Source organism: Rattus norvegicus, chromosome 8, assembly GCF_021556685.1.
Source record: "Rattus norvegicus strain SHRSP/BbbUtx chromosome 8, alternate assembly SHRSP_T2T, whole genome shotgun sequence".
Taxonomy (NCBI): domain Eukaryota; kingdom Metazoa; phylum Chordata; class Mammalia; order Rodentia; family Muridae; genus Rattus; species Rattus norvegicus.
Window position 1 is genome coordinate 25,039,561 of NC_141541.1, and position 12,951 is coordinate 25,052,511.

The following is a 12,951-nucleotide window of genomic DNA, read 5'->3' on the forward strand; positions in this document are numbered from 1 at the left end:
AGGAAGATGGAGCTCTTAAATGACAGTCTAACCACATGGATGCTAGTGGGACAGGAGGCAGGGGAATAGGTCACAGTGTCTCACATGGTTCTCCTGTGTGGGAGCCAGCCCCCAAAAAGACAGGCAGAGCTTCAGCTGGAACAAGAGAAGTTAGAACTAATGTTGGGAGACAAAGTTATATGATCTGTGTATTGGAACAACATGAATTTATTCCTGCTTACTGAGTTCTGTATAAATAAAGAAATATTTTGACAGCCAGGCTACAAGAATCCCCTGACCACATTACCTGACTAATTTCCACCTCACTAGTTCCTTACTTCCACTGTGGAACCTGGCTATCTCTGGGAAATATAGTAAAAACATCCCTCAGAATTAGACAAAATCTTTAACAGATAAACACCTGACAGAGGATTAACATCCACAATATACAAAGAACTAAAAAAATAATAGAAACAGGTGACCCTCCTAAAAATGGGCTAGTAGTCTAAGCAGAGAATTCTAAACAGAAAATATCAAAATTGCTAAAAATTACTGCAAAAAAATTGGTCAACCTAAGCAATTAGGAAAAGGCAAATAAAATACAATTACACTCTTTCTCACCCCAGTCAGAATGGCTAATATCAACAAGACAGCTGACAACAAATACTGGTGAGGTTGTGAGGAAAGGAGACTCCTTATTCACTGCTGATGAGAATGCAAATTGAGGCACACATTCTAGAAAACAGTGAGAAGAATGTTCAAAAAATCTAAAATATAAATAAGTCTTCTGTATGGCCCAGCTATACTACACCTTCACATACCCACAAAAGAATCAATCTCAAGCTTATTTCTCAGATTTTCAACCTTATTTAATTCTGAACCCTTTGCTACACAAATTGAGTAAGCAGTACAAGTCAGAAAGCTATAACATGTATCAACAGTAGGTGATCTTGAAAATTTTTGATGACTCTCAGAGAAGAAACACATGACAGAGTGATCATAGAAATATCCACTGATTTTCTTCCAGGGATAAGAAATTGAGATGTTAGAGCCTTCTTCTTGTGTAGTCTCTGCCCTTGAGGAGCAGGGAAGGATCAATTTGATAATAATAAGCTTCAGAGGGATACAATTCCCAGGGCACACCTATAACTCTTATAATTACCAAGACAGAACATACTTCATGTCTTTCCCGGAAAAAATCATCCAGATTCTTTTCTCCATGTTTGATTTTTTCATCTTTTTCTTTTAGACAGACCTTCTATCATTCATAACCAACATTCCTGGAGCAAGTAAAATTCAAAGGAATTGAACCATGGTGAGTACATATTGCCAAGCCTATATAGTCCATGATGGAAATGATAAATGAAGTGGTTGATAGTAAGAGTATTAACTTTACAGCTATTATACATAGAAGTTGCTCTTATGAGTAATATCTGAAAAACTAGAGTCAATAGGATATTTGCTTTAAGTTACATTTTTATAGTGACCATTTACTTTGAATCTATATATTGTAGGTAGATTGCTGAGGAAATAATACGGTTTTTATTTTTGGTATGCTTTTTGGGTTTTGTTTTGTTTTGATTTGATTTGGTTGGTTGGCTGGTTGGTTGGTTGGTTAGTTGTTTGGGTTTGGGGGTCGTTTTTTGCTGTGTTTGTTTGTTTGTTTGTTTTACCAAGATGCTCTGATACCGAAGACTCCCCTGAACAAAAGAGTTTAGTTACATAGTGACCATTGTGAGTTGTACAATGTAGACATGGTGACATAATTTAAAGTAAAGTTGTTCTCTCATTTTGCATTTTATGATCTCAACCAAGAAAGCCATGGCTTCCATTCTCTCACAGCCTACAATAAGCATTTGTGACTTTTCTTTCACACTTATTTGCTTGGGACTCTCTCAGGCTTCGTCTGATTGACCAGCCTCCCTTTTTACTCCTAGTTTCCTTTTGTATAGTATGCTCACTAGAATTTCTCTTCAAGAGGAAAGAGTTGGCTTGCTGTTAGCAAAGAAATTAGTTTCTAAAATCTGAATTTATCTATAGACAGCATATTCTTGTCTCTCCTTTACAGTGTGAAGATGGAAACAGATTTAAAGGCCAAGATGTTTTATATTTTTTATTTAAGGGGAGGTACATGAATGAAGTACCATAAATTATGCAGTTATTCATTTGAGTTTTCCATATTTGGGGAAATCTCAGGAGTCAGAACATCTGAAGTACAATGGTTATTCACATTTTTGATCATGGTGTCTTCCTTGCCAAGGAAGGATGGTGGGCAAATGTTTTATTAATCATTTCTCAAATAAGTAGAAGTCCAAATGCCTTCAAGTATTACCCCTATGAAATGCAATAAGTACTTGTAGAGGATAGACTTTGCATACATGCCAAAACATATGAGGATCAGGTATGAGACAATGTTCAGAACTGAGAAGCAGGTGATCAGACATTTTGTTCGAACACCAACTATTTCCTTTCTATTTGTTGAGAATTCTCAATGTAGATGTTGATAAATTTATGTCTGTGTCCACTTACATTCAATTACTCTATTGAGCACAAAAGTAATATACAGATTTTTGAAGAGACACTATAAAAACCTTTGGTGCATAAACATTGGAATAATTCAGGTGAAATAAGAAAAATGGAAGAATAGCAGAGATTAGCTACAATGTCCTCTCTACCTCTTACCACTTAGATTTAGAAACATTAGAGAATCATTGGCTACATTTTTTTGTATTCATTTGAGTAGGTCTCATCCTCAAGCAGACTCTGTTAGCAAAACATTAACATAATTTTTCTACTTGTTCCAGCTCTTATTTCTTATCTTCTGCTACAGAAATCTTGAGTTTTTCCTTTCATGTATAATAATGTGAAAAACTCATACTGCTGTGCCTCTATCCTTAACTTTCTCTGTTCTAAATCCTTTGTTGGGTCCAAGCCACAAGGAAAATCATAATTTATAAAGTGATTTTTTTCAGTGCAGTCAGTGTACTGTATCATCCTTCATCCAGCCTTGTGTATCATCTATCCATCATTACCTCTCTGTGTATATCTCTATGTATTTTGGGAGTTATCCTGGACTGTTTCTGGCATGTCATTCTTCACCATTCCTTTAACAACTGTGCACTTAAACACTTTTGCTAGGAACACTTGCTTCCTTGATTCTTTCATTTGGGCTATTAATTTTCTCTGCTAAAAAAATCATTATTCTCATATCTCCAACTAGGTAATTCTTTTGTCAGAAACCCATCCTCAGGGACTCCATCCCTTAATTCACCAATCCACGCTGCATTCAAAGATGCCCTATGCACCAATGGGAGGAAAAGCCCTTGATCCTGCCAAGGCTCAACCCCCCAGTGTAGGAGAATGTCAGGAGGGGGAGGGGGCTTGGGTGGATGTGTCAGGGAGCACCCTCACAGAAGAAGGGGGGAGGGGAATGAGATAGGGAGTTTATGGATGGGAAACCAGGAAAGGAAATAACATTTGAAATGTACATAAATTTTTAAAAATCCAAATAAAAAAAAGAAAGATGCCCGCTGATCCCATTAAACAAATAAACTTTATCCCAGTGTTTAATTATTCAGTATTAAAACTGCCACTTCCTACATCCATCTCTACTTGTCAGAGGTGAAAATGTGAATGTCAAAACAAAACTGCATCTTTATTTTCACTACATCAAACACAGACCTGCCCAAGGAAACTTTTCTTGAAGAAGCATTTCCATAAAACTTTCAAGAACCAATAAAAGTCTAATCAAGTCTTTGGTAATTATTGATATAATTCACCTTTTTGTCCAGCAATACCAGACAGTAGGAACAGAGCAAGTAGATTGTTTCTTACATGTGAGCTACTTCAGAGGATGGTATTTATAATGTCACAATTCTTTTAAATAGTAGTTTAGTTGTTGCTTTTACTATAGGTAGGAATTCATGAGCTATGCTAACACTGCAGTGAACAAAATTTCTTTGTAGTTCTTGGATGAAGTCTAGAAACTTGCAGATGCTGAACAAGCATTTAAACACTGAGCTACAACCCCAAGTCCATGTGACTTCTGAATACCTCCAAACAAAGCCTGTAGCATCCAGACCCTCTACTTTATCTTTCAGATTTAAGGTTCATTCTTCCTGCTTTCTCTTTTCCATGTATATTACACTCATCACAGAACATGTTCATTATTTTTATCTTAAACTTTGGTTTTAAGAAGCAATATCAGGAAATAAAAACATTCTGACTGAATAGCTTCTTACCTTAATCACATTTAAGAAGAGGGGTTTTTAGTCAGAATTGGAGGCTGTTTGGTCATTTTATATGCAAATGAATGGATGAAGAAAATGAGCATTGAGTATTTTCAAAGATGAAAGTTTAAAAGAAATTTTCTTATATTCTAATCACCCCCATCACCATCAATTCTTCATTAATGTCTCCTAGCGTTCAATGTCTGCATTTATTCTTCCTCTTGCCTTGGATTTAATGACAGGATAATTAGGAAAGAACCATGAGCCATGTGTTGATGACTCAAGAAAACCTTATTCTTGAGACTTCTATAGGAAAGGATACATTGTTAGATTACATAAAAATATTAATTGAAGGAAAAACAAGATAAATTGTTGGGACATACAGGTGTGTATGCTGGGGAATGAATAAACTACAATTGACTGAAGAGCTAGGATAGTGAGTAGAGATTTTTTTCTATACCTTTCTCCTATATTACTTATCTTTTTTTTTTTATTAACTTGAGTATTTCTTATATACATTTCGAGTGTTATTCCCTTTCCCGGTTTCCGGGCAAACATCCCCCTCCCCCCTCCCCTTCCTTATGGGTGTTCCCCTCCCAACCCTCCCCCCATTGCCGCCCTCCCCCCATAGACTAGTTCACTGTGGGTTCAGTCTTAGCAGGACCCAGGGCTTCCCCTTCCACTGGTGCTCTTACTAGGATATTCATTGCTACCTATGGGGTCAGTTATCTTGTGTCATGTACTGTTTTTCTTTGGAGCTAGAGTTGAAGATTTTTGGACAGATGCTCAGGCTGTACTACCAATGTTACATAAGTAGAAAGTTATTTGTTCATATGTTCATTGTTTCATTAATTTGGCTGTCAAAATGGTGTCAAAATCTTTGTCAAATAATCACATAATATTGACACCTGATGAAAATGGAAATCATCCAGAAAGCCAAGAAATGTATCACATACACAAAATAGCCAGAAATTAAAATAACAAAGGTTTCTAAGAATGAGAGTTCAGAGATACAGAGAAGGTATGATCATGTTCATGAACAAAACGTTTTAATGATCAGAATTTAGTGTAGTCACTGACAAACATTGAGAAGAGAAACTGTGCATCAGAGTGTATCTGTCATAAAGAAAGGATTTACTGTACTTTTAGAAACTGTATGTTTTGATCTAAATACTTCCAGAGATTCATTGGTCTTTATGTGGTTTAAAATTTGGAGAGTTAATAGTTCTAATAGAGATAAGAGAAGAAGGAAGGTTAACATTATGAGACAGTATTATCAATGGATGAGAAAATGCAGGATTCCTAATTTTCATAGTAATGAAACTGTTATGTATGTTTATCTTAATACATAAAAGGACAGACATCTTAGAGACTGTGGTGTATGTTTCTCAATCTTTCTCTCCCATAGGTGTCTAGCTTATTTGTCAACAGCATGATACCAGGAAACCAAATAAGTACTTTAGAATTTTTACTTCTGGGGTTTTCCCAAGATCCAGAGCATCAACCCATGCTATTCGGACTGTTTCTGCTCATGTTTGTGGTCACTGTGCTTGGAAATCTGCTCATCATTCTGGTCGTCAGCATTGACTCTCACCTGCATACTCCCATGTACTTCTTCCTATCTAATCTGTCCTTTTCTGACATTTGTTTCATCACAACAACAATCCCTAAGATGTTGGTGAACATCCAAACACAGAGCAAGTCCATCACCTATGCAGAATGCATCATCCAGATGTATTTTTTCATGGTCTTTTCGGGCATGGACACATTCCTCCTCTCTGTGATGGCCTATGACCGATTTGTAGCCATCTGTTACCCGCTACACTATCCAGTCATTATGAATCCTCATCTAAGTGGCTTGTTGGTTCTTGTATCATGGTTCATTAGCTTCTCATATTCTCTGATTCAGAGTCTGTTAATGCTGCGGCTGTCCTTCTGTACCAATCAGATAATTAAACACTTTTATTGTGAGCATGCCACAGCCCTCACGATAGCCTGCTCAGACACACTAATCAATCATATCCTCCTTTACATACTGATATGTGTCCTTGGCTTTGTTCCTTTCTCAGGGATCATTTATTCCTACTCTAAAATTGTTTCCTCTATTTTGAGAATCCCATCAACAGATGGAAAATATAAAGCATTTTCTACCTGTGGGTCTCACCTATCAGTGGTTTCTTTATTCTATGGGACAGGCCTTGGTGTGTATCTTAGTTCTGATGCATCTTCCTCTTCTGAGAAGGGCATGGTGGCCTCAGTAATGTATACAGTGGTCACACCCATGTTGAACCCTTTCATCTACAGCTTGAGAAACAAAGACTTTAAGAAAGCTTTACAAACACTTGGGACAATACTTTTTTAGTTATAAGTTTACTTGTTTCAGTATTCTGAGATGACAAAAGTAAAATTGTGAACCAAAACAATTTGTCCCTTAATTATGTATAATTTTTATCCAGTTTGTTCTTCTGTCTTTGATCAAAATTATATAGAGAATACTTTCAGCTGAAATTTTTATGATACCTCATTCATTATCTTCAATCTATCCTCCTCCCCTCTTATAAGTGACATGTTTTTTCACTTCAGTTTAATGTTTACATTTCTTTAGGTCTATACAACCATTCAAATGACAATTCATGAGTTGTTTAATAAAATTTATGAATTAGTTCATTTTTAGAACATAAGACCACATACAGGTAAACAATACCTGTTGCTATAAATGGTATATTAATTACTGATGTAGTAGAATATATGTTGTTATTAGACATTCCTTTCTGGACAGGCTGGACCTTACCATGAATGTCTCTACTCACCACTCAGAAGTCACCACTGAGATTTTGGACCTGAGTTTTTCTACTGGAGAGAAAATTTTATCTTTACATCCTGACTGAAATGGTCTTCAATGATGTGGATACTTTTGTCCTTCTGACTTCTATGTTAAATGTTAGAAACAGTGTGATTGTATTAAAAAGAGAAGGATTGGGAAGCAATCTGGTTGATTTCTAATGCTGCCCTCAGGAATATAGCTCTTTTAAAAACATAAGACCCAGGGAGCTTTCTTGCCTCTGCTACAACAGAAGACCATAGTAGGAAAACGCCATCTATGAACCAGAAAATTGGCTCTCAGTTGAAACTGCATCTGACTCCATCTGTGCCCAGGGCTAAAACTGTCCCACAGCCCTCCAAAACAAAACCTGCCAGGAGAAGCTGGTCTCCCAAGAGTGCTTTCATTCCCAGGTCAGACCCCACTTGTGCCCCACTAACTCTCCAAAGAAGAACCAGCCAGGAGTGTACAGGGCATAAAAACCAACAAGCAGCCTGGGACAGGATATTCCAATCTCCATATGCACTCACAGCTAAGTCTAGAACACAGACCTCTGGACCCAAACCTGCCAGGAGACAGCTGACCTCCCAGGAGTGCTCAAACTCTTAAGATCACAGGCTCACAGACCCACAGGAGAGCCAAGCTCCACTCACACACAGCACAACTAACTAACATCAGGGATAACCAGATGGAAAGAGGCAAGAGCAAGAACCTAAGCTCCAGGAACCACTACTACTTGGCATCATCAGAACCTAGTTCTCCCACGACAGCACATACTTGTTACCCCATCACACCAGAAAAGCAATATTTGAATTTAAAATAACATCTCACGATGATGATAGAGGACTTTAAGAAGGACATTAGTAATTCCCTTAAAGAAAACAGAACAGAGGCAAACAAGTAAAAGCCTTAAAAAGGAAACACAAACATCCTTTAAAGATAAACAGAAAAAAAAAACACAACAAAACGGGTGAAGGAATTGAACAAAAACATCCAGGATCTAAAAATGGAAATAGAAACAGTAAAGAAATCACAAATAGAGACAAATCGGAACAGAGAAACCCTAGAAAAAAGATCGGAAGTCACAGATACAAGCATCACCAACAGAATATAAGAGTTTGTAGGATCCCGGCCCACAGCAGCTCTCTGCTCCCAGACCCCGTGGGAAAGAGACCTCACCACCAGGTCAGGTGGGCACTCCTGAGGCTGCAGAGCAGAAGAGACCACCAACACTGCCCACCCCTGCCCACATCCCTGGCCCAAGAGGAAACTGTATAAGGCCTCTGGGCTCCCGAGGGGGAGGGCCCAGGAGCGGCAGGACCCCTGCCTGAGACACTGCCAGAACCTGAAGGAAACAGACCAGATAAACAGTTCTCTGCACCCAAATCCCGTGGGAAGCAGAGCTAAACCTTCAGAGAGGCAGACACGCCTGGGAAACCAGAAGAGACTGCTCTCTGCACATACATCTCGGACGCCAGAGGAAAACACCAAAGGCCATCTGGAACCCTGGTGCACTGAAGCTCCCGGAAGAGGCAGCACAGGTCTTCCTGGTTGCTGCCGCCGCAGAGAGCCCGTGGGCAGCACCCCGCGAGCAAACTTGAGCCTCGGGACCACAGGTAAGACCAACTTGTCTGCTGCAAGAAAACGGCCTGGTGAAATTGGGACACACAGAGGCAGAATTCCTCTAGGACCAGGCACGTCCTGTGTTTACCGGAAGTCCCACACCCTCGGATCCCGGCCCACAGCAGCTATCTGCTCCCAGACCCTGTGGGAAAGAGACCTCACCGCCTGGTCAGGTGGCACTCCTGAGGCTGCAGAGCAGAAGAGACCACCAACACTGCCCACCCCTGCCCATATCCCTGGCCCAAGAGGAAACTGTATAAGGCCTCTGGGCTCCTGTGGAGGAGGGCCCAGGAGCGGCAGGACCCCTGCCTGAGACACCGCCAGAACCTGAAGGAAACAGACCAGATAAACAGTTCTCTACACCCAAATCCCGTGGGAAGCAGAGCTAAACCTTCAGAGAGGCAGACACGCCTGGGAAACCAGAAGAGACTGCTCTCTGCACATACATCTCGGACGCCAGAGGAAAACACCAAAGGCCATCTGGAACCCTGGTGCACTGAAGCTCCCGGAAGAGGCGGCACAGGTCTTCCTGGTTGCTGCCGCCGCAGAGAGCCCATGGGCAGCACCCCGCGAGCAAACTTGAGCCTCGGGACCACAGGTAAGACCAACTTGTCTGCTGCAAAAAAGCGGCCTGGTGAAATTGGGACACACAGAGGCAGAATTCCTCTAGGACCAGGCACGTCCTGTGTTTACCGGAAGTCCCACACCCTCGGATCCCAGCCCACAGCAGCTATCTGCTCCCAGACCCTGTGGGAAAGAGACCTCACCGCCTGGTCAGGTGGCACTCCTGAGGCTGCAGAGCAGAAGAGACCACCAACACTGCCCACCCCTGCCCATATCCCTGGCCCAAGAGGAAACTGTATAAGGCCTCTGGGCTCCTGTGGGGGAGGGCCCAGGAGCGGCAGGACCCCTGCCTGAGACACCACCAGAACCTGAAGGAAACAGACCAGATAAACAGTTCTCTGCACCCAAATCCCATGGGAAGCAGAGCTAAACCTTCAGAGAGGTAGACAAGCCTGGGAAACCAGAAGAGACTGCTCTCTGCACACACATCTCGGACGCCAGAGGAAAACACCAAAGGCCATCTAGAACCCTGGTACACTGAAGCTCCCAGAAGGGGCGGCACAGGTCTTCCTGGTTGCTGCCGCTGCACAGAGCCCGTGGACAGCACCCCACGAGCGAACTTGAGCCTCGGGACCACAGGTAAGACCAACTTGTATGCTGCAAGTGACCTGCCTGGTGAACTCAAGACACAGGCCCACAGGAACAGCTGAAGACCTGTACAGAGGAAAAACTACACGCACGAAAGCAGAACACTCTGTCCCCATAACTGGCTGAAAGAAAACAGTAAAACAGGTCTACAGCACTCCTGACACACAGGCTTATAGGACAGTCTAGCCACTGTCAGAAATAGCAAAACAAAGTAACACTAGAGATAATCTGATGGCGAGAGGCAAGCGCAGGAACCCAAGCAACAGAAACCAAGACTACATGGCATCATCGGAGCCCAATTCTCCCACCAAAACAAACATGGAATGTCCAAACACACCAGAAAAGCAAGATCTACTTTCAAAATCATATTTGATCATGATGCTGGAGGACTTCAAGAAAGACGTGAAGAACTCCCTTAGAGAAACACAGGAAAACATTAATAAACAAGTAGAAGCCTACAGAGAGGAATCGCAAAAATGCCTGAAAGAATTCCAGGAAAACATAAATAAACAAGTAGAAGCCCATAGAGAGGAGACACAAAAATCCCTGAAAGAATATCAGGAAATCATAAATAAACAGGTAGAAGCCCATAGAGAGGAGTCACAAAAATCGCTGAAAGAATTCCAGGAAAACACAATCAAACAGTTGAAGGAATTAAACATGGAAATAGAAGCAATCAAGAAAGAACACATGGAAACAACCCTGGATATAGGAAACCAAAAGAAGAGACAAGGAGCTGTAGATACAAGCTTCACCAACAGAATACAAGAGATGGAAGAGAGAATCTCAGGAGCAGAAGATGCCATAGAAATCATTGACTCAACTGTCAAAGATAATGTAAAGCAGAAAAAGCTACTGGTCCAAAACATACAAAATCCAGGACTCAATGAGAAGATCAAACCTAAGGATAATAGGTATAGAAGAGAGTGAAGACTCCCAGCTCAAAGGACCAGTAAATATCTTCAACAAAATCATAGAAGAAAACTTCCCTAACCTAAAAAAAGGGATACCCATAGGCATACAAGAAGCCTACAGAACTCCAAATAGATTGGACCAGAAAAGAAACAACTCCCGTCACATAATAGTCAAAACACCAAACGCACAAAATAAAGAAAGAATATTAAAAGCAGTAAGGGAAAAAGGTCAAGTAACATATAAAGGCAGACCTATCAGAATCACACCAGACTTATCGCCAGAAACTATGAAGGCCAGAAGATCCTGGACTGATGTCATACAGACCCTAAGAGAACACAAATGCCAGCCCAGGTTACTGTATCCTGCAAAACTCTCAATTAACATAGAGGGAGAAACCAAGATATTCCATGACAAAACCAAATTTACACAATATCTTTCTACAAATCCAGCACTACAAAGGATAATAAATGGTAAAGCCCAACATAAGGAGGCAAGCTATACCCTAGAAGAAGCAAGAAACTAATCGTCTTGGCAACAAAACAAAGAGAATGAAAGCACACAAACATAACCTCACATCCAAATATGAATATAACGGGAAGCAATAATCACTATTCCTTAATATCTCTCAACATCAATGGCCTCAACTCCCCAATAAAAAGACATAGATTAACAAACTGGATACGCAACGAGGACCCTGCATTCTGCTGCCTACAGGAAACACACCTCAGAGACAAAGACAGATATTACCTCAGAGTGAAAGGCTGGAAAACAATTTTCCAAGCAAATGGTCAGAAGAAGCAAGCTGGAATAGCCCTTCTAATATCAAATAAAATCAATTTTCAACTAAAAGTCATCAAAAAAGATAAGGAAGGACACTTCATATTCATCAAAGGAAAAATCCACCAAGATGAACTCTCAATCCTAAATATCTATGCCCCAAATACAAGGGCACCTACATATGTAAAAGAAACCTTACTAAAGCTCAAAACACACATTGCACCTCACACAATAATAGTGGGAGATTTCAACACCCCACTCTCATCAATGGACAGATCATGGAAAAAGAAATTAAACAGAGATGTAGACAGACTAAGAGAAGTCATGAGCCAAATGGACTTAACGGAGATTTATAGAACATTCTATCCTAAAGCAAAAGGATATACCTTCTTCTCAGCTCCTCATGGTACTTTCTCCAAAATTGACCATATAATTGGTCAAAAAACGGGCCTCAACAAGAGAGATAGAAATTTCAACAGAAAGAGAGAAATAATCCCATGCGTGCTATCGGACCACCATGGCCTAAAACTGGTCTTCAATAACAATCAAGGAAGAATGCCCACATATACTTGGAAATTGAACAATGCTCTACTCAATGATAACCTGGTCAAGGAAGAAATAAAGAAAGAAATTAAAAACTTTTTAGAATTTAATGAAAATGAAGATACAACATACCCAAACTTATGGGACACAATGAAAGCTGTGCTAAGAGGAAAACTCATAGCGCTGAGTGCCTGCAGAAAGAAACAGGAAAGAGCATATGTCAGCAGCTTGACAGCACACCTAAAAGCTCTAGAACAAAAAGAAGCAAATACACCCAGGAGGAGTAGAAGGCAGGAAATAATCAAACTCAGAGCGGAAATCAACCAAGTAGAAACAAAAAGGACCATAGAGAGAATCAACAGAACCAAAAGTTGGTTCTTTGAGAAAATCAACAAGATAGATAAACCCTTAGACAGACTAACGAGAGGACACAGAGAGTGCGTCCAAATTAACAAAATCAGAAATGAAAAGGGAAACATAACAACAGATTCAGAGGAAATTCAAAAAGTCATCAGATCTTACTATAAAAACCTATATTCAACAAAACTTGAAAATCTTCAGGAAATGGATAATTTCCTAGACAGATACCAGGTACCGAAGTTAAATCAGGAACAGATAAACCAGTTAAACAACCCCATAACTCCTAAGGAAATAGAAGCATTCATTAAAGGTCTCCCAACCAAAAAGAGCCCAGGTCCAGACGGGTTTAGTGCAGAATTCTATCAAACCTTCATAGAACATCTCATACCAATATTACCCAAACTATTCCACAAAATTGAAACAGATGGATCACTACCGAATACCTTCTACGAAGCCACAATTACTCTTATACCTAAACCACACAAAGACACA

The 12,951-nt window shown here is 40.3% G+C and overlaps 1 protein-coding gene across 1 annotated transcript; it reads left to right on the plus strand.

The window, feature by feature from the left end:
• Nucleotides 1–5,640: 5,640 nt before the first annotated feature.
• Olr1191 (olfactory receptor 1191) lies at nt 5,641–6,570 on the plus strand. Its single transcript, NM_001000981.1, is given in 1 exon segment — nt 5,641–6,570. A coding segment is annotated over 1 exon segment (930 nt).
• Nucleotides 6,571–12,951: the final 6,381 nt, after the last annotated feature.